This window comes from Muntiacus reevesi, chromosome 1, assembly GCF_963930625.1.
Source record: "Muntiacus reevesi chromosome 1, mMunRee1.1, whole genome shotgun sequence".
In the NCBI taxonomy this organism is placed as follows: Eukaryota; Metazoa; Chordata; class Mammalia; order Artiodactyla; family Cervidae; genus Muntiacus; species Muntiacus reevesi.
In genome coordinates this window covers 184,628,423-184,647,015 of record NC_089249.1, presented here as the reverse complement: position 1 = coordinate 184,647,015, position 18,593 = coordinate 184,628,423, and the positions used below count along the sequence as shown (strand labels likewise).

General features: G+C 51.6%; 2 protein-coding genes across 2 annotated transcripts; both read right to left on the bottom strand.

Moving 5' to 3' along the window:
* Window positions 1-5,261: 5,261 nt before the first annotated feature.
* On the bottom strand, window positions 5,262-9,425 carry CCDC194 (coiled-coil domain containing 194). The gene is made up of 4 exons (XM_065931823.1): window positions 8,508-9,425; window positions 6,996-7,092; window positions 6,481-6,613; window positions 5,262-6,023 (listed from the first exon to the last, which is right to left on the bottom strand). The coding sequence occupies exons 1-4, from the start codon at window positions 8,835-8,837 to the stop codon at window positions 5,873-5,875; spliced, it is 711 nt and encodes a 236-aa protein (XP_065787895.1). The 5' UTR covers window positions 8,838-9,425; the 3' UTR covers window positions 5,262-5,872.
* A 1,895-nt stretch (window positions 9,426-11,320) lies between these two features.
* Window positions 11,321-15,728, bottom strand: LOC136165411 (bone marrow stromal antigen 2-like). Its single transcript, XM_065931816.1, is given in 7 exon segments — window positions 11,321-12,779; window positions 13,168-13,283; window positions 13,511-13,571; window positions 13,824-13,878; window positions 14,809-15,082; window positions 15,212-15,328; window positions 15,491-15,728. Coding segments are annotated over 4 exon segments (477 nt in total). The 5' UTR covers window positions 15,073-15,082; window positions 15,212-15,328; window positions 15,491-15,728; the 3' UTR covers window positions 11,321-12,779; window positions 13,168-13,186.
* Window positions 15,729-18,593: the final 2,865 nt, after the last annotated feature.

Here is an 18,593-nt window from a genome sequence, read left to right as displayed (position 1 = left end):
GAGACCGTCCCTCTTCACTGATGGGGGCCACGCGGGCAGAGTGAGCACATGGTCTCACTGTAGGCCTCCGGAGGGACGTTCTGGCTGCGCCGCCTCCTGCTGCGTGACCCGGGACAAGTGACTTCTCCCCCTGCGAGCCCCCATCTTCTCCTGTCTAAAGTGGAGCCACCATAATCAGTAGCCTCGGTGCCTGGCACACGGTCAGCCTCAATATAGGGTGGTGTTTGTTAAAGGTGGGGCTGGATCATGTGCAGCCTCTGAGGCTGGGCTGAGGAACCGAGACACACTACTCCAGGTGCTGTTGCCCTGGTCCTGCGGGATCACTGGGGGCAGGGAGCGTGACGGGGAGAGCCTGAGTGACAAGGGTCCAGTTCAGAGCTCGGGCATGGGGACAGTGCCTGGAGGTGTTACAGTCTTGGTATGAACTTCAGATCCTGGCTATTCCTCATCTTATGTTGAAGATGCTGCACATAAGTATGTATGAATATGGTATCTGTTGTCAAGAGAAAAGATAGGCAACCACAAACTCCCAGAAAACTGAAAAGCCACTCTAGAACTGACAGTATCAATGTGTTACAATTTGGAGCAATTGTCACAGTCTAAGAACAAGAGTTTGAAAAATACACACAAATGTCTTTTGGGTCAAGCTCAAAAATAACACTCTTTTTGGCAATTTGGTCTCACAACTTAGATTTGTAATGTTTCTTTTTCAATAAGTTCCCCCCCCCCAACTTGTTTTTCAAAAAGTTGGATTTTTTTTTTTTAATGGAAACAGTAATTATGAAACTTCTTTTTGCTCAACATTATGACTTTGAGATTGCTGATTCCCTTGACCACTGTTTAGGTTTTCAGGACATATATTTTATTATCATAATAATTATCAAGGGGCACTTAGAATGTTTCTAAATTTTTTTGTTTCAGTGAACAGAATAAGATTTGAAATCAAATCTCCACAAGTGAAATTGCTGGGTGCTGAAGCAATAGCATTTTATATTTTGACAGCTGTTATCAATTTGTCCTCCAAAAAGGTAGTTTCCATTGACACCCCTGCCAGCAGTGTCTAAAATTTCTAAAAACAGACTCTTTAAACACTTTCTGCCTGCATTCCTGGACAGAAAATTCCAGAGGGGGGAGGTCCCTGAATTCACATGAGGTCAAATGCATCAAATAATGGGAGAGTTTGGTTTTTTCTTGAAAACCATTTGTCATAGTCACAGGAAATTTTGTGTATGAATTTCTCTGAATTCCCTCGGAGGGTCATCATAAAACCCAACACCATAAAAAAAAAAAAAAAAAAAAAAAAAACCCAACGCCAATTTTAATTTTTTTTCTAAATCAAAAACAGTCCATATGGTTTCATTTGATTGTTTGGTCAGAGATGGGAAAACTGTCCTGAGGAAGTCAATTCCATGTCACTCTGAAGACTGAACTCTGAAGTTCTCAAGGAGAAAAAGGTTTTTTTTTTTTTTTTTTTTTAAAGAGAACTCTCAGAACTTCAGGAAGGTTCAGGAGGAAGTGAAACTTCTGATGGAGAAAACTTTCAGTAAAGTTCAGAAAACCCTCCACATTTTTGCCAACGTCTTCGGGTTTTGGTTAATTGCAAAGGAAATTAAGTTTGCGACTTTGGGCACTGAGAGAGGAGGCAAAGAGAGCCCTTTGGAGGGGAAGAGGCTGTCCTCTTTGGGCCTTCTGGTTGAACACCTGGGACTGGGGGCCAACAAGATCAAGTTGCTGCTGTCCCCAACGCCCTCCACCCAGGTTTTCCCTTTTCATCCTCGCCCCCACCCCTCACGCCGCCCCACTGACTCCTGTTTCTGCAGCCAGGGAGGGATCCCAGGGTGACAATTAACGAGGCGGCCAGGGCAGGGGCCTGAGAGAGGGGACACAGAGACAGAGAGATGGAGACTTGAGTGGTAATTAGACAGGTGGAGACAGGGAAACAGCACAGAGCAAGAGCAGGTCGGGGCGCAGGCCCTGTGGACTGGGAGGGATATGAGGTCTGGGAGGCAGGGCAGCTGGGGGGTTCTTAGTCCTGGCCTGGGATTGGGGTCTGTTCTCTCCCAAATGCCCCCAGTTCTCATCCACTCCCTGTCCCAGGGGACCCACAGCTTCCAGCCTCCCACCTGCCTCTTTTCTCCCAACTCTGACACCAGATCTGATGGTTCCCTTTCTGCTCACACACATCCCGTGGCTCCCCGTTTCCCTGGAGCTGATTTTCAGCGATCTGGCACTTATGACCAAGGTGAGGTTAGCAGAATAAGTGAATAATAATGAAAATGCTTTAGGTTCCGTATACAGCGCTGAGTCCAGCCCTTTGTGTGGATCAGCCCTGGACCCCACAGCTGCACAGTGAAGGGTCTTAAATCCCTGAGGCGGCAGACAGGGCGAGGCCAGTGTCAAGACCTAGCTGACTCCAGAAGGAGAAGCTGTTTCCTGCTCACTTCTGGATTTACGCCAGAGTTGGAGGGGGTGCAGGGGGCGGAGGCGGAGGGTGGGGTGAGGGAGAGCGTGTCTCAGACCCATCCTTCCAGCCTCACAAGTTCTGGGCCTCAGCCAGCAACAACTAGGTCTGAAGACTGGGGCGACTCCTGGCGGTCGGTAGCGGAACAAAACTGTTAAGACTTCGTTTCTCTCCTCAACCTCACCTCCTCCGTTGGCGCGAGGGATGGGGTCCAATTCTCCCTCTAGGTGGACCCTCTCCCAGTAAAGGCCCTTAAAGCCACCTCCAAGGTGGGCGGGAGTGGGAGATTATGAGCAGAACTGCCTGAGGAGGGGATCAGAGTTTCAAGGGCTCCTTACACCAGCCTCTTAAGACATTTTTCAAGACGAATTTTAATTAAAGGCAACACATGCACGTGAGTTTTAAAACGCAAACTCTACAAAAAGAAGGGGACGACAGAGGATGAGATGGTTGGATGGCATCACTGACTCAATGGACTTGAGTTTGAGCAAGCACCGGGAGTCGGTGATGGACAGGGAAGCCTGGTGTGCTGCAGCCCATAGGGTCACAAAGAGTCGGACACGACTGAGCTACTAAACTGGAATAATACAAAGGAACATGAGACTTCCTCCCCGCACTGATATTAGATCCCTGATTCCTTTTCCAGGGGCCACAGCTGTGATTAGGATTTCCTTCAGAGATATTTGGATAAAAGTTTCCCCCAGTCCCGATTTTTAAAAGATGTACACAGACTATAACTCTTCTGCTTGTTACATGACTAGGTCTCCAGCGAAGGTCACTTTTGGCCTTTTTAACAGTTGTACAAGGGGAATTTCCTGGCGGTCCAGTGGGTAGAACTCTGTGCTTTCACTGCTGAGGGCGCCGGTTCAATTCCTGATGGGGGAACTAAGATCTGCAAGTAGAGCAACTTGGCCCAAAACAAAACAGCCAGCGCCCCGGCCCCCCACCGCCCCAGTCCATACAAAGCTGCCGAACAGCATTCCGTGGTGTGGATGTACGCATATTCATTTAAACAGACTCCAGTTGGTGGACACTGAAGGTGTCTCCAATTTTTTGCAATTACCAAGAATGTGGTAATAATAACTTCATTTCTCCTCTCCTCCACCCTTATCTTTAAAAAAGTAAACTGTTTATTTGGAATGTTTTAAATTTACAGAAAATTTGCAGAGATAATACAGAGTCTCTGAATAGCCCTCATACAGCTTCTTCCCTCATTAGCATCTTATATACCATAGTTCATTTGTCAACATTAAGAAATTAATCTTAGTATATTACAATGAACTGAACTCTAGACTTTATTTGATTTCCTCACTAAGTGTTTTCTGTTCCAATATCCAAACCAGGATTCTCCACTGCATTCAGTCCATTATTTTGTATGCGTTTAAATATAGTTGTTGGGAATTTCCTGGCAGTCCAGTGGTTTGGACTCCAAACTTTTACTTCTGAGGGCCTAGGTTCAATCCCTGGTCAGGGAAATAGGATTCTTCAGGCTGTGTGGCCAAAAAAAGTGAAAAGTGAATAAAGTACTCTGCTGGGTTCTTAGTATCCAAGACTATAATTAAAAAGTGACTGTAGATTAAAATGTTCTTGATAAAAAATACGGCTGCAGGAAAACTGCTTGAAGAAGAATTGATGGGTCAAACACTCTTAATTTTGAGAGAGTCTAGAAAATGGCCCTCCCAAGTAGTCGTACCAACAAACCGTTTCACCAGTACTGTGTATAGTCACAGACTTTTAACTTGTTTTTGCTTCTGTCCTTGCCAAACCAGTGGGCAGAAAGTGGTACCATAGGGTTGTTTCAGTCGGCATTTCTTCTTTAGGAGTGAGCCTGGGCACCTTTATCTGCATGCTTCTTGAACTGGTTGCCCATATTCTTTGCCTGTTTTCTGTCAAGTTATTTTTTAAATTTTATTTATTTGGCTGCGCCCGGCCTCAGTCGCAGCATGCAGGATCTTCATTGTGGCACAGGAGCTCTTAGTTGGTGTGTGTGGGATATAGTTCCCCAGCCAGGGATCAAACCCAGGCTCCCCCTTTGGAAGATCCAAGGCTTAGCCATTGGATCACCAGGGAAGTCCCTCTACTGAATTATTTTTTGAAAAATTAATTTAGGGGAGATTCTTACATAATAAAGAAAGTAGTTTATTCCTGAATATGAAACACTATGTGAAATGGATCTTTCTTGTCTTCCAAGGGATTTTCTACCTCGTTGTTTTGGATATAGGAAAGCTTCCGTTAATTCTCTTGGGTTTTCTATATATAGTCATACCACCAAAAGATAATATTAAGTTGAATTGTTTTTGAGGCATTCCTGCCAAAAATGTTAACCTCAAATTAATCATGAGGAAACCACAAAAACCCAGACTCAGACACCACAGAATGACTGGCCTGGGGCTTTAAAAAAAATGCCAGCGTCATGAAAGGCAAAGACAGATTGAGAAATGTTCCAGATTAATACGATGTGTAAGCCAGGGTAATCTTTTGTTATAGAGGGCATTATCAAAATAGTTGGCAAAATCTGATTACAGTCTGGAGATCAGATCCTAAGTGTCCACTGACAGATGAATAGATAAAGAAAATTTAATATATGTATATATATATATATATATATATACATACACACAATGGAATACTGCTTATAATAGGCTCATAAAAAAGAAATGTTGCCATTTGCGGATGGATCTAGAGCGTGTTAACTGAACTAAGTCAGAGAAAGACAAATACTGTATAATCTCACATGAAATTTTTGCTATTTTGATGACCTTTTCAGAATGCTTTTCATTTGATACATTAGCATGGCAAATTTTTTTTTTTTTTTTTAGCATGGAGAATTTTATTAACAGACTTCCCAATACTGAACCATCTTTGCATCTCAGGCCTATGTCCCTTTGTTATGTATTACTTGATTCTCCTAAAATTTCATTTGGGAGCTTTGTACCCTCAAAGGGAGAGAGATCTGGAGTTTTCCTATTGTGCCATTTTTGTCAGGTTCTGGTGTCAAGGATATGCTGGCCCTCACCATTTTACAGACAAGGTAAACTGGGGACGAGACAGGAGAAGCGACCCCTTCAGGTCACTCCCAGATCAGGGCTGGACCCTAAGTCCTCATGTCCGAGGGATGAGGGCAACTCTGGCCTTGTCCTTAGAGGGGACTTAGGTCCCGGCTCTGCACGATCTCGCCTTGCGACCCAATGGACCTCAGTATTCCCGTCTGTAGATAGGTACTAGATGGTCAGAAAGACAGGGTCGTGTCTTCTTTCAGCACAGTTTCAGGGTTGCTGCTGGGTCAAAAGCTGAGCGTGGATGGGTGTCGACTGAGCATCTCATCCAGCTTGGGCACCTCTCTGATTGTCCCTGCAGGGCTCCCAGGGTCTGTCCTCCTGGTCTCGAGCCCCCATCCAGCTGGGGGCCGACTCACCCTCGTGCGCGCCGCGTAGGTCGCCTGCAGCCCCCAGAAGTTCCTGGGCGAGAGCGCGAGCGAGGGCTGGGCCGGGGTCGGGACCCGGAGCGGGTCCGAGGCTGTGAAACTCTGCGCTGGGGGCCCGTCTGGGCTTCCAGGGCTTTACTGCCGGGAGGGGGGAGAGGGGCCGTCAGCACCAGAACCCCCATCCCCAGAGACCCTCCGGCATTCATCTACTCTTCCTGGTATCCCACTCCCCAAAGATTCCAGGCTTCAGGATCCCCCATCCCTTCTCCCCTGGTCTTTTCCAGGACCACTCCTCCGGGACTCCCAGTCTTTTCCCCGGAAGCTCCGCCTCCAGGCCCCCGATCCCTCCCTTGATACTTTTCATTGCAACGTTCACCTCCACTCCTGGCTCCCCTCGGAGCCCCCATATGCGCCGGGCCCCAGGGACCCATGCCTCAAAAATGCCAGCCCCAACGTGGGCATTCCCGCCCCCGTAGAGCCCGCCGCTAGGGTCTCACGCTGAGACCTCACTTGGATCCTCTCCCAAGGCCCCGCCCACATGACCAGCCCCGCCCCGCCCCGAGCCCTGGACCCTTCCCGCCCGCCCTTCACTCACACGTGCTCGCGCAGCGCCGCCTCCCGGGCTGCGCAGGCTTCGCCCTCCGCCTCGGCCGTACGTGCGCGCCGCTGCGCCTCGTCCAGTTGCTGCGCAGATTTAGCGGCCGCCGCCTCCCAGCGCGCCAGGGCTTCTGCGGACGCAAGGCGCGAGATCAGGCTGGAGCCTGGGCTCCTACTCCGCATACACTAACTCCGAGTTTATAGTCTGCATACTGTTTATGTGGTTTGTTGTATTGGAATTAAATTTGTGTGCTGTTTGCATGACCTTTACGTGTTATTTGCATAGTTTTTCAGAGGTTTACATGGCTTTGGGGAGTCTACACGGCGTGTGCGTATTGTTGCGTTTGCATTGTTGTGACATTTGCCTGACCTTTGCATATTATGTGCATTTCTTTCACGAGTTTTCTCGTTGCTTTGCTTTATGTTTACACCTGTCTGTGTCATTTGCCTAGCTAGGAACCGTCTAGGCTCCTCCCACCTCTAGCATGCCCACCCCTTTGCACCCCAACACACCTGTGAGCGCCCCGTTCTCAGCCCCCATCTGGGTCCCCTGCGCCTTGGCCTCTTCCATCTCAGTCTTCAGAGTCATCAGTTGGGTCTGAAGCCGACTCTGCAGAGTGGAGTAGAAATGAGGGGGGACGGGAGAGAAAGTGAATGGGCCCTGCCCTTTCTAGGGGCGACGCCATTTGGGGTCCTGTATTTGTAAAACACAGAAGTGGCCTCTAAAGTCTGGGGTGAAAGGTGCCTGCCTGCAAGGAGATCGTTGCCCAGGTCCACTGACCCTTGGGGCGTCCCAGGTGGCTCAGTGATAAAAGAATCTGCCTGCAGTGTAGGAGGCTCAGAACACGCAAGTTCGATCCCTGGGTGGGGAAGATCCCCAGGAGGAGGAAATGGCAAGCCACTCCAGTATTCCTGCCTGAAGCCTGGTGGGCTACAGTCCATGGGGTCGCAGAGTCGGACACGACTGATGGACTGCACACTGACTCCTGCTCCAGGCCAACGATACAGAAAGGTTTAGTTCTGCCCACCGGCTCTGGTTCTAGTCCTAACTAGATCTAGCTTCCTGGGACTGGGGTTTCAGACCAGCACAAGCAATATGGTGGTTGATGATTGAGTTTCTAGGGTATTGGTCGCCTCTGGAGGACATTCTGCCAAGCAATTGGCTTGGTCTCCTCTGAGAATCTTTCATGGGGGCTGGGGGAGAACCATAATTTGAATCCAGGGCAGGCTGCTCTTAACTTCAGCTGCCCCAGGCCCTTCCCTTAAGCAGGCTGGAAAGGCATAGGGATGAATTTTCAAAAGGCATGAATTTTCCAGAATTCGTATGCTGCCCAACCTCTGCTGGGCCCAGTACACAGGGGTACACAGTAGTTAGTAAATGTGAGTGGTTGGGACTTTGAGGATGGTTCTTCTGCGAGGCCCAGGGTTGAGAAAGAGTTAAGAAAGGGTTAAGAAAGAGTTCGAAGAGGGGTGGCGAGAGGAGAAGGGAGGACCTGGCTGGTACCTCCTCCAAGAGGCCATCTTTAGCTTCGTAATTACAGGTGACACGAATGTCCCTCTCTCAAAATAGGGACACTGGACACTGGCTGGGGGGTGGCTGTTGAGTGGATACTTGGGGGAGGGTTAGCACAGGGCCCTCCCAGGGGTGCTCAGGGGTCTGGGACAGCCTCCACCAGTGATGGGGCAAATAGCAGAGGATAGTGGAGCCTTTAAAAAATTTTTTTTTAAGTTCATTTGTGTAAGATATATTTTTTTAAACTGGGCTACAATTGCCTTACAACGTTGTTAGTTTCTGCTCTACAGCAAATTGAATGAGCTGTGTTAGTGGAACCTTCTCGGTCAGAAGGTGGATACAAGGGTGAACTGGCCCTGTAGGAGTTGGAAGGAATGGTGCTGTTCTCCTTTTCCTCCCTCAGTTGAAGAACGGGGGAAACCAAGGCACCGAGGGGGATTCCTGGGTGTGTGTGTGCGCACCCTCTCCCCATCCTTTTCGGGGTTCCCCAGCCCTCCAGCCTGCCCACCTACCTGGCGGCCCTCACAGGCCCTTAGGGCCTCCTCCAGCTCCCGGCGGACACGCTCGGCCTGCTTCAGCCGCTTCGTCAGGGCCTCCTCGAGCCGGGCAGCCTCTGCCAGTCGGCGCCGAAGTTCCTCCGCTTCAGGTTCGGGGTCTCCAGGCGGCGCCGTGGTGTTGGCGGCCGGCTCTGGGCAGCGCGGTCTCCGCGAGGCCGAGGAGGCCAGATTCCAGGCCAGAAGGGCTGCTCCGGCAGCAACCGCTGCCAGGAATACTGCGGCCCCGCACAGGGCGAACACCCGCCAGGCGCGCCCCGGCTCGGGCTCCGGCCCGGGCTCGGCCATGCCGCTGTCCACAGCTCTGGCCCCAGACGGCCACGAGCATTTAATTGGCACCTTGGGGAGCCAGGGACACCCACGGTTCCGCCCCTCCCGGCGGTGGTTTCGAGTTTATTGGGAGGGGCTGGGCCCACGCCAAGGGTCAGCCCAAGCTACCGGAGCCCAGGACAGGGCTGGGGATCCCGGGTTCCAGTACTGTTTCTGCATCCCGTGTGACCCTCTAAGCCTCAGTTTCCTCCTCTGTACACTGAGGGTGACAGTGGCTCCTGCTGTAGGGCTCTGTAGGAATCACCTGAGCATATCTGCGCAAAGCTCCCCTTTGCACCAGGGGCCCTTGGCAAGGGTCTGGGGGTATACTGCCCCCCATTCTGTTCATGGAGAGACCAAGCCTAGAAGACGGGAGGCTACTCGAAACAACTGAGGTTGGCCTGGCTCGGGCGGCCGCACTTTTTTTGTGCGGGCCAGAGCGCAGACCCAAGGGCAGATGCGTCCCATCTCCCTGCCCGTTCTCCACTAAGCCACCAGGGGGCGACCTTACAATGTGAATCAGACCCAGGCGCGTCTACACCGTTCCCCTGACATTCCGGAGTCAAATCCTCCTCCTCCCTCTCTACCCTCTTTCATTTCCATTTCCCCTTCCTCCACCCTACTCCCCGCTTTTTCTCCTCCTCCTCTATCCTTCCCCACTTCCCATCCTCCCCGCTCTCCTTTCTCCTGCCCCTGCGAGGCCCGCAGCAGCTCTTCAGTGTCATTTCCGGCCCCCTCCAGCCCCGCGCAGTGCTCTTCAGGCCAGCGCCTTCCTATCCCAGGGTTGCCCAGGGACCTTTCCTCCCTCTTTGCCCAACTAACTTCCTTATCAGTGACTTCCCCGTCCGCCAGTATGTCTCTTCCTCTCCGTTCCCCACTAATTCTGACCCCTTTTGGGGAGGGGTGTGTGTGTGTGTGTGTGTGTGTGTTTCTTCACTTCCCGACCCAGGGATCGAACCCGCATCTCATGTATGGCAGGTGGATTCTTTACCGCTGAGCCACCGGGGCATCAGGCTGGGTGAGCCCGGAAAAAGTATTCTTCACCCGCTTTGTTCCCACTGCCACCGCGTGGACCTGGCACACAGCAGCGGTGCAGTAAATGTGAGCTGAGTGAACACTATGAACAAGAATCTGTTCCTTCCTGATAGGCCACCCCCTACCCACCTCCACCCCCCCAGGAAGAAAACAGGCCAGGGACACAGAGCAGCTAGAAGTCACTCCCAGATTCCCGCTGGGGCTGGAATCCCTCCCCGTCCCCCAGGCCCGGCAGCACCCCTCAGGCCTGGTTTCCAACTCCTGGCTGGGTCACAGTCAGCCAGGGAAGAGGGACATTTTCAGGAAGGAGAGAAGTTTATACCCCGGCCATTGGGTGGGAGTTTGGGGGAAGAATTGAGCAGGTCAAACCCATGGTATCAGGCAAATCTGCCTCCTCCATCTGTGAAGCGGTACTCGTAGGGGAGGGGGAGGCGGAGGCGGAGTGCTGTTTCGGGACTTTCCAGTAGCCTAAGCTGGGAGTGGGGGTGACGGATGTAGGGTGGAAGGACTGAAGTCATGTGAAAAGGGCTTCCTGGCAATCAAGAGAACCTGCTAGAAGCAGAGGGCCCTGATGCTGGGAAAGATTGAGGGCAAGAGGAGAAGGGGGTGACAGAGGATGAGATGGTTGGATGGCATCACCGATTCAACGGACCTGAGTTTGAGCAAGCTCCAGGAGATGGTGAAGGACCGGGAAGTCTGGCGTGCTGCAGTCGATGGGATTGCAAAGAGTTGGACACGACTGAACAACTGAAGAACAACCACTGCCTGAGCGGCTGAGAAACCTTGAGCAAGTCCAGTTACTTCTCTGGACGTCAGTTCCCTCATCTGTTAGATGGGGCTGCTGATGCGGGGTAAAATGCCTTAGTCATTGGAAAGGGACACCACAGGAGCTTCTGCAGAGCCCTCCTGTGAGCTGGGGGCCCAGAAGTGATGGAGACCTGAGCCTCACCTTCTAGAGCTGAGATTCTCACTGGAATTGAGTCTGCGCCCCCAGGGGAAATCTGGTAAAGTCTAGAGGCATTCTGTTGTTGTCACAAGCTGGTGGTAAGGTGCTACGGGCATCTGGTAGCAAAGGATGGTACTCAGCATCCCACAGAGCACAGGGCAGCCCCACCACAGAGAATGGTCCAGTCCAGATAGTAAGAGTTCAGAGGCCAAGAAACCCTGCTCTAGAACTTCAGGGTGAGGAGCAGGAGCTCCGAGCAGAGGGCAGAGACGGGCTGAGGCTGTGAGGCAGGAAGGAACTTGACGAATCAATATATAGAGAAATGGTCAGGGTGGGTGGAACAGAGGAAGTTAGGGGATGGGGGGTGTTGTCAGGGGGGCCTGTGGCAGGGATGGGGTTTGGGGACACCTGGGAAGACAGTAGGAGCCGTGGAAGGGGAGTCTAAGATCATCTGGGTTGGGGCTAGAGGGCAGTGCAGAATCCTGGGCAAACACAAGGGGCCTGCCCCTAGTGCTACACACAGAAAGTTGCCTGGACAATAGTTGGCATTCCAGGAGAACTTGGAGGAAGGAAGATAACAAGGGAGGAAGGAAATAGGGGCCATGGGAGGGTCAAGGAGTGGGTTAAAGGGTCTATCAGACAGAGGCCTTCAACTTTGAGCCCCTCCCAAGTTTTATTTTTTTTTCTTCTTCTTCTTCTTTCTTTCTCTTTTGGTAGCGCCGTGTGGTTTGCAGGATCTCAGTTCTCCAATCAGGGATTCAATCTGGGCCGTGGCAGTGAAATCCTGGAATCCTAACTACTAAGCTACCAGGGAACTCCCCATACCTAACCTTCAGTTTTGAGAAGCAGAGAGGCTCTCTGGGGGAGGGGTTCCCAGAGCTGGGTACTGCAGGATGAATAAGAGTTTGGGGACGGAGGTGGCAGGGCAATGTGACAGAGATCTGTCCTGTATCTGCACCTCTAGGTTTAACTCCCAGCCCTGCACTTTCTGCTGGAAGGGATTGGGAATCAGGACAAAGTGTTCCTCATCACAGCCACAGTTTCCTCATGGAACCACTGTCATTAGAAGATGCAGCCAGAAGATAAGAGCAGAAAACTGCAGGCAGGGAGTACTGATGAGGATGTAGGCCCCTGATAGCTCAGTTGGTAAAGAATTCACCTGCAATGCAGGAGACCCTGGTTCGATTCCTGGGTGAGGAAGTTCCCCTGGAGAGGGGATAGGTTACCCACTCCAGTATTCTTGGGCTTCCCTTGTGACTCAGGTGGTAAAGAATCTGCCTGCAATGCGGAAGACCTAGTTTGGAACCTTGGGTTTGGAAGATCTTCTGGAGAAGGGAAACACTACCCACTCCAGTATTCTGGCCTGGAGAAATCCATGGACTATCGGGGTCATGACATGAGTGACAAAGAGTCAGACATGACTGAGCGACTTTCTCTCTCACTTTCAGAGGAGAAGAGGGCTGGAGGGGCTGTGGGGTGGTGCCTGCCTGAACCCCAGAAAACCCAAGGAACATTCTAGAGCACAGGGGCTGAGTTTGGATGCCAATGGGTGTCCACAGAGCAGGCCCCAGGTGCTTGGAGGTGACACAATAACACTCCAAAAACTTGAGAGTACAATTTCCCCCCCCCCCCAAAGGGGTGTTTACTTTTTCTAGCCAAATGACGCCAGAAGAAAGTGACTTTCTAGAAACCGTGTCAGCAAGAAGCGGGTGCCCCACTCTTCACCCCTGAGCCCTCCCCAAGTCTAGGGCAGACTTGGGCCAACTCCCCTACTTCTCCACGCAAGACATCCCTCCAGAGCTGGTCCGTCTTGGACCCCTTAGGTTACCCCATCCCCCCACCCCCCACAACCGTCTTGCCATGTGGTCCCCTTAGAGCTGGCCGAGTCAGGAAGCCTCACAGGGAAGCAGAGAGGGAGCCAGACCAGTCCAGGTTGTGGCCTAAAAAACAAAATAGGGACTCAGGTACTTCCTTGGCTGGTAAAGTCTTTGCACTTCCAATGCAGGGGTTGCGCGTTCGATCCCTGGTCTGGGAATTAAGATCCCACATGTCATGCAGCACGACCAAAAAGCAAAAATTAAAATAAATAATTTTTAAATAGAAAACGAAAAACAAAATACGGGCTCAGAGAAGGGCAGAACACAGGCCCCGCCCTCAGCCCCGCCCCCACAGGACCTCCCTACTCACTGGGTGGTGCTCCCTCCCTTTCCAAGGTCCTTCTCCGTGTCCAGCCCTCGCCCCAAGGACAGGCCACCTCCCCAGACCCTGACCCAGCGCAACTCCCGGTCCCTCCGAGCTTTCTTCTCCCGCGAGCTGCCCCTTCCTTACCAGCCGGCTTCCTGGGATCTCATGGCAGCGGAGCGTTGAGGACCAGGACCGCGACCACAACGAATAGGAAGCTCGAGCAGCTGGACGCGCTGTTTCTGGAGGTCTCACTCTGTCTTCTGGAATAGAGATCGGGGCCACTCAGGCAGCTGCCGGGCCGCCCTAGGCTTCTCCCCTAAGAATCTGCACTCCTCCCCGCCAAATCGCTGGGCAGGAGAGCGAGCAGCGGCCCGCCCCCGGCTGTGTGACAGATGGGACGAGGCTGGGACTTAAACTTGGTTTTTTCCCGAGCCCAGGCGGTCGGGAGTCGGGTGAAAGGGGCGTGCCCCGGGGGATCCTCTCAGACCTTAGTCGCTCCACCTCGGCCAACGCGTCCTTCAGCTTTTAGTTCAATATCTTCAACTCTCCTGGTTGGGGGGTGGGGTACAGGATCAGGGCAGGTCGACACGGTGACCACACCCACTCACCTGACCCCGGCCCAGGACAGGACTCTCCAGGCCCTCGTCGAGCCCCTGCTGGGAAACCTGGAGCCCCACCCCCTCCCCAGCTCCACCCCTCCCTGTCTCCCGACCCAGCCCTGGGACCCTCCCTCCCTACTTCTTTTCAACACCTGACCCCCACCGCCCCCCACCGCGGAACCGGGGCTGTGTTTTTCTCACCCTGAAACTCCGCCACCTGGGCCTGCTCCTTCTTCAGAGAGTCCCTCAGGGTCACCTGGGTCAGAGGGGAGGGTCAGAACCTGGACTCCTGTGCCTGGGTGCTGGACCCCTCCCTGAGCCCCGGGATCAGAGGCGCTCAGATGCACATCCCCTTCATTTCCCCTCCAACCCTCCGCCTGCCCCTCAGTCTTCTACCCTGAAGAATGGGAACAACCTCCCACCCTCATCGGGCCACCCATGAGTGTGATCCTCAAAGTGGGAGTTTTGAGGACCCCCTCCAAGAGAATTTGGAGGTTTCCTATGCCCTAGGAGAAGTTTCCAGATCCACTGGGGGTATTGCACAAAATTTGTTTTTTTAATATTTATTTGGAAAAAAAGTTTTATTTGGTTGGGCTGGGTATTAGTTGCAACATACTGGATCTTTAATTGCTGCAAGTGATCTAGTTCCATGACCAGGGATCAAACCCATGTCCCCTGCATTGGGAGCACAAAGTCTTAGTCACTGGATCACCAAGGAAGTCACTAAAGAACATTAAGAGGTCCTCCTAAAACCAGAAAATGGGGTGGGGTGCGGGTAGGGGAAGATTTCAGAGCCCAACTTAGATGTCTCTGAGCGTTTCAAGGTCCTCCATGTTAGAACAGAAGTGAAAATTTCAAAGGCTCTCAGGATGCAGTGGAAGGAGCTGGGGAGGTCCTCTTCCCAGTCCCTAGAGGGGATTTCTGCTCCCCAAGACTGGCCCAAGTGGAGTTTCTAGGTTCCCATTCAAGCGCCAGTGTTTAGAGATCCTTCATACCCTACAGGGATACTGACACGTGTAATGGGAGTTTTAAAGCTCCCCACACCAGCACCCCAGGGAGAGTTAGAGGTCTTCAAAGCCTGGTGGAGACATCCAGGGGGCAGTCTCAAGGTCCCTCTGGATCTCCACAAAGACCCTGGGAGAGCCTCCCAAGTACCCAAGCCTGTCTAGGGGTTGCGGTGGCTTACCACAGTCTGGTTGCAGGTGGCAGCTTCGGCTTCCTTCTCGTGTAAGACTTCCTGGGCCTGGTCTAGCTGGCGCTGCAGGTGTTGGTTGTCCTCCTGACACTCGGTCTGTGCTCGGAGGCCATCCAGGCAGGCCTCGCTGTTGGCCCTGACAACGAAGAAGATCAGGGACACAAGCAGACTCACCGCCACCAGGAGCAGCAGGAGCGCCAGCCACAGTGGCAGCTTGCGGCGGGTCAGGATGAATTCCTCCAATTTGTCCACCATGGGTACTGGGCTGTAGTGATAAAAAGTGGGTGCCGTAAGGGAACTGCCCTTAGGGAAGTTCCAACAAGAGTTATAGGAGGTCACAGGAACCCCTATGGGCTAGGACTGCCCCCCTGATTAGCATAATAGCGGTGCTGACCAATGAGAAGCTCCAGGAGGATCCTCTGACTTGGAGACACTTGAATGGAGCCTGTGTAGGCAGAGGGCAGCCAGGCTTTCGGTTTAGGTTTCGGGTTTGGTTTCCTTTTTCGTTTTCCTGCAAAAAAATGTGGGTTTCTTTTGCCAAATTCTGGCCTTGGACTTTCTGGGTTGGATGCTGGCCAGTAAGATCCTGTGAGAGGGGACTGGGGCTCCCTGGGACACCCCATGTCAAGTCCTGGCCCTTCTACATGTATCTGAGGGAGACAATTGCACTTACCGAGCACCCGGTGCACGCCAGCTCTGTGTTCGTCTGTACCACAAACGGAAGAGGCAGAGGGAGTTTTCTGGGCCGCAAGTCCCCAGCTGGGAGAAATGAAAGCTGAGACGTGAGTGGTGACTAGGGCGGTGTTGTGTCTGGCTGAGGAGATTGGGTTTTGAAATCAGGGTCTCCGGGTGACCTACCCGGGGTTCACGTAGAATTCCTGATCCCTGCTGGGGGGACCATGGGGAGCCATGGAGGGAGTCAGAGGAGGGACCACGTCCGCTGGGAGGGGTACAAGGGCTGGGTGTATCCACGTGAACAAAGCTGCAGTTCCTGCATTTGGCCACCTGAGGACGCACCAGACAACAAACAACCACCCAGGTCCTTGTCCTGGCTCCAGGCAGGAACTTGCTCTTACTGCCAGCATCTGCCTCTGCCACACGGGGACGTCACATAAACCCTCTGAACAGTAATCGAACATTGCCTTAAGGGACCTTCCCAAGGCAGGCTCTTCCCCCATATCTTCTGTTTTAGCTCCTTTATGAAGTATGGAGATAATAGTATCTAATGCACATTCCTGAGTTGTTTTTACAGGTGTGAAAATGCCACCTCCCTTCCTCCTACCCCAGCCACACACCAAATGGAAGATGTTAACTGCTTGAGGATCAACAGCATGTAGCCCCCAGAACTACTGGTGGAAAAGGATGTTAGCCCCTGTGACCTCACCATCAGTCACTCAGAGGATTGTCCCATACCCTGTGTCCACTCACCCCTCACCTGAGCCTTGAAAATGCTTTTCAGAAAACTTTGGAGGGTTCAGGATTCTTTGGAGGCATAAGATACCTGCCTCGTTGCAGGGTCCTGCAATAAAACTTTCTCTCTTACAAACTCCATAATTTTTTGTATGTTTGTCCTCACTGTGTGTCAGGCACATGGACTTCTGTTAACAGAACCTCACTTTCCTCATCTGTAACGTGGGGCCATTACAGGAGCGGCCTCGTCAGGAGGGGACAATGAGGAGTTTTGAGTAAAGTCCTTTGGCATGCAGCGGGCTCTCAGTGGAGGTGTGGCTGGGCATGTGACTCAGGGCAGAAGGACTGGTGAGAAACGTGGAAATAAGGCTCAGGAGTGAGGAGTACATTTAGAGGAAAGAAAGTCAGATCCATTTGGGACACTTTGAACCCGAAGGACCTGGGTTGGGGGTGTCTAGGGAGAAACCTCCAAAGGGGGTGCGTGACATTCCAGGGAATTCAGGCTGCACTGATCTCCCTTCCATATGACCAAGGGAACCAGAACTTCCAGCTGGAGACTGGCCTGATTACACACTTCCTGTTGCAGGAAGTGACTTCTGGAAGGCAGCTGTGCAATTGTCCAGTGGCTTCTTTAACGACAGCCCACCACTACCCAGATTCTGGGGGCTCAGACATTTGCAGGGCTTGCGGTCAGCTGGATCAGATGGCACGTGGGCCAAAGCCAGGGATGCCGGTCCTCAGGATGACACCCCTCTGCCTAGTTACACTGCTCAAGGCGAAGATCCACTCCAACAACTCAAGTCTACACGTGGACATCATCAGACAGTCTATCTGACATCAGACTATGTTCTTTGTCCCCAAAGATGGAGAAGCTCTATACAGTCAGCAAAAATAAGACCTGGAGCTGACTGTGGCTCAGATCATGACTCGTGATTGCAAAATTCAGGCTTAAATTAAAGCAAGTAGTGGAAACCCACTAGGCCCTTCAGGTATGACCTAAATCCAATCCCTTACAGTGGAGGTGATGAATAGATTCGAATGATTGGATCTGGTAGACAGAGCGCCTGAGGAACTATGGACAGAGGTTTAGAATAATGCAGAGGAGCCACTGACCAAAACCTTTCCGAAGCGAAAAAAGTGCCCGAAGCAACGTGGCTGTCTGTGCTTAGTGACTTGGTCATGTCCAACTCTTTGCGACCCCATGGACTCTAGCCCGCCAGGCTCCCCTGTGCATGGGGATTCTCCAGGCAAATACACTGGAGTGGGTGGCCATGCCCTCCTTCATGGGCTCTTTACAACCCAGGGATCGAACCCTGGTAACCTGCATTGCAGGCAGATTTTACTGTCCGAGTCACCAGGGTTGTCTTAGGAGGCCTGACAAATAGGTGGGGAAAGAAGGAAAGTGAAAGGCAAGGGAGAAGGGAAAGATAAACCCAACTGAATGCAGAGTTTCAGAGAAAACCAAGGAGACATGACAAGGCCTTTTTCAGGAACAATGCAAAGAAATAGAGAAAGACAGTTGAATGGGAAAGACTAGAGAATTCTTCTAAAAATTGGAGATCTCATGGGAACATTTCATGAGCTAAGAGAAACAGAAATAATTAAGAAAAGGTGGCACGAATACACAGAAAAACTATATAAGAAAGATCTTGTGGCCTAGATAACCATGATGCTGATGTCACTCACCTAAAGCCAAACATTCTGTGGTGTGAAGTTAAGTGGGCCTTAGGAAGCATTGCTATAAACAAAGCTGGTGGAGGCGATGGAGTTCCACCTGATCTATTTCAAATCCTAAAAGATGATGCTGTTAAAGTGCTGCTCTCAATATGTCAGCAGATTTGTAAAACTCAGATCTGGAAGAGGTCAATTTTCATTCCAATTTCAAAGAAAGGTAATGCCAAAGAATGTTCTAACTACCATACAATTGTGCTCAATTCACATGCTAGCAAGGTTTTGCTCAAAATCCTTCAGGCTAGGCTTTAGCAGTACATGAACCAAGAACATCCCTTGTATGAGGTGGGTTTCAAAAAGGGAGAGGAATCAGAGGTCAAATGGCCAACATTCTTGGGTTGTGGAGAAAGCAAGGGAGTTCCAGAAAAACATCTACTTTTGCTTCATTGACTATGCGAAAGGCTTTGACTGTGTGGATCACAACAAACTGTGGAAAATTCTGAAAGAGATGAGAGTACGCGACCACCTTGTCTGTTTCCTGAGGAACCTGTATACGGGTCCCAAAGCAAATGTAGAATTGGACCTGGAACCACCGACTGGCTCAAAACTGAGAACGGAGTGAGACATGGCTGTGTGTCGTCACCTGCCTATTTAACTTTACGCCGAGTACCACATGTGAGATGCTGGCTTGGATG

What these genes read in the sequence shown, in the direction of transcription:
- CCDC194 (XM_065931823.1), bottom strand. Translation starts at nt 8,837, where the DNA reads ATGGCCGAGCCCGGGCCGGAGCCCGAGCCGGGGCGCGCCTGGCGGGTG. An exon ending in GGGCCTGTGAGGGCCGCCAG is followed by an intron (nt 7,093 to 8,507) that starts GTAGGTGGGCAG and finishes TCCACTCTGCAG; the next exon opens with AGTCGGCTTCAGACCCAACT. An exon ending in GCGGCGCTGCGCGAGCACGT is followed by an intron (nt 6,024 to 6,480) that starts GTGAGTGAAGGG and finishes CCCTCCCGGCAG; the next exon opens with TAAAGCCCTGGAAGCCCAGA.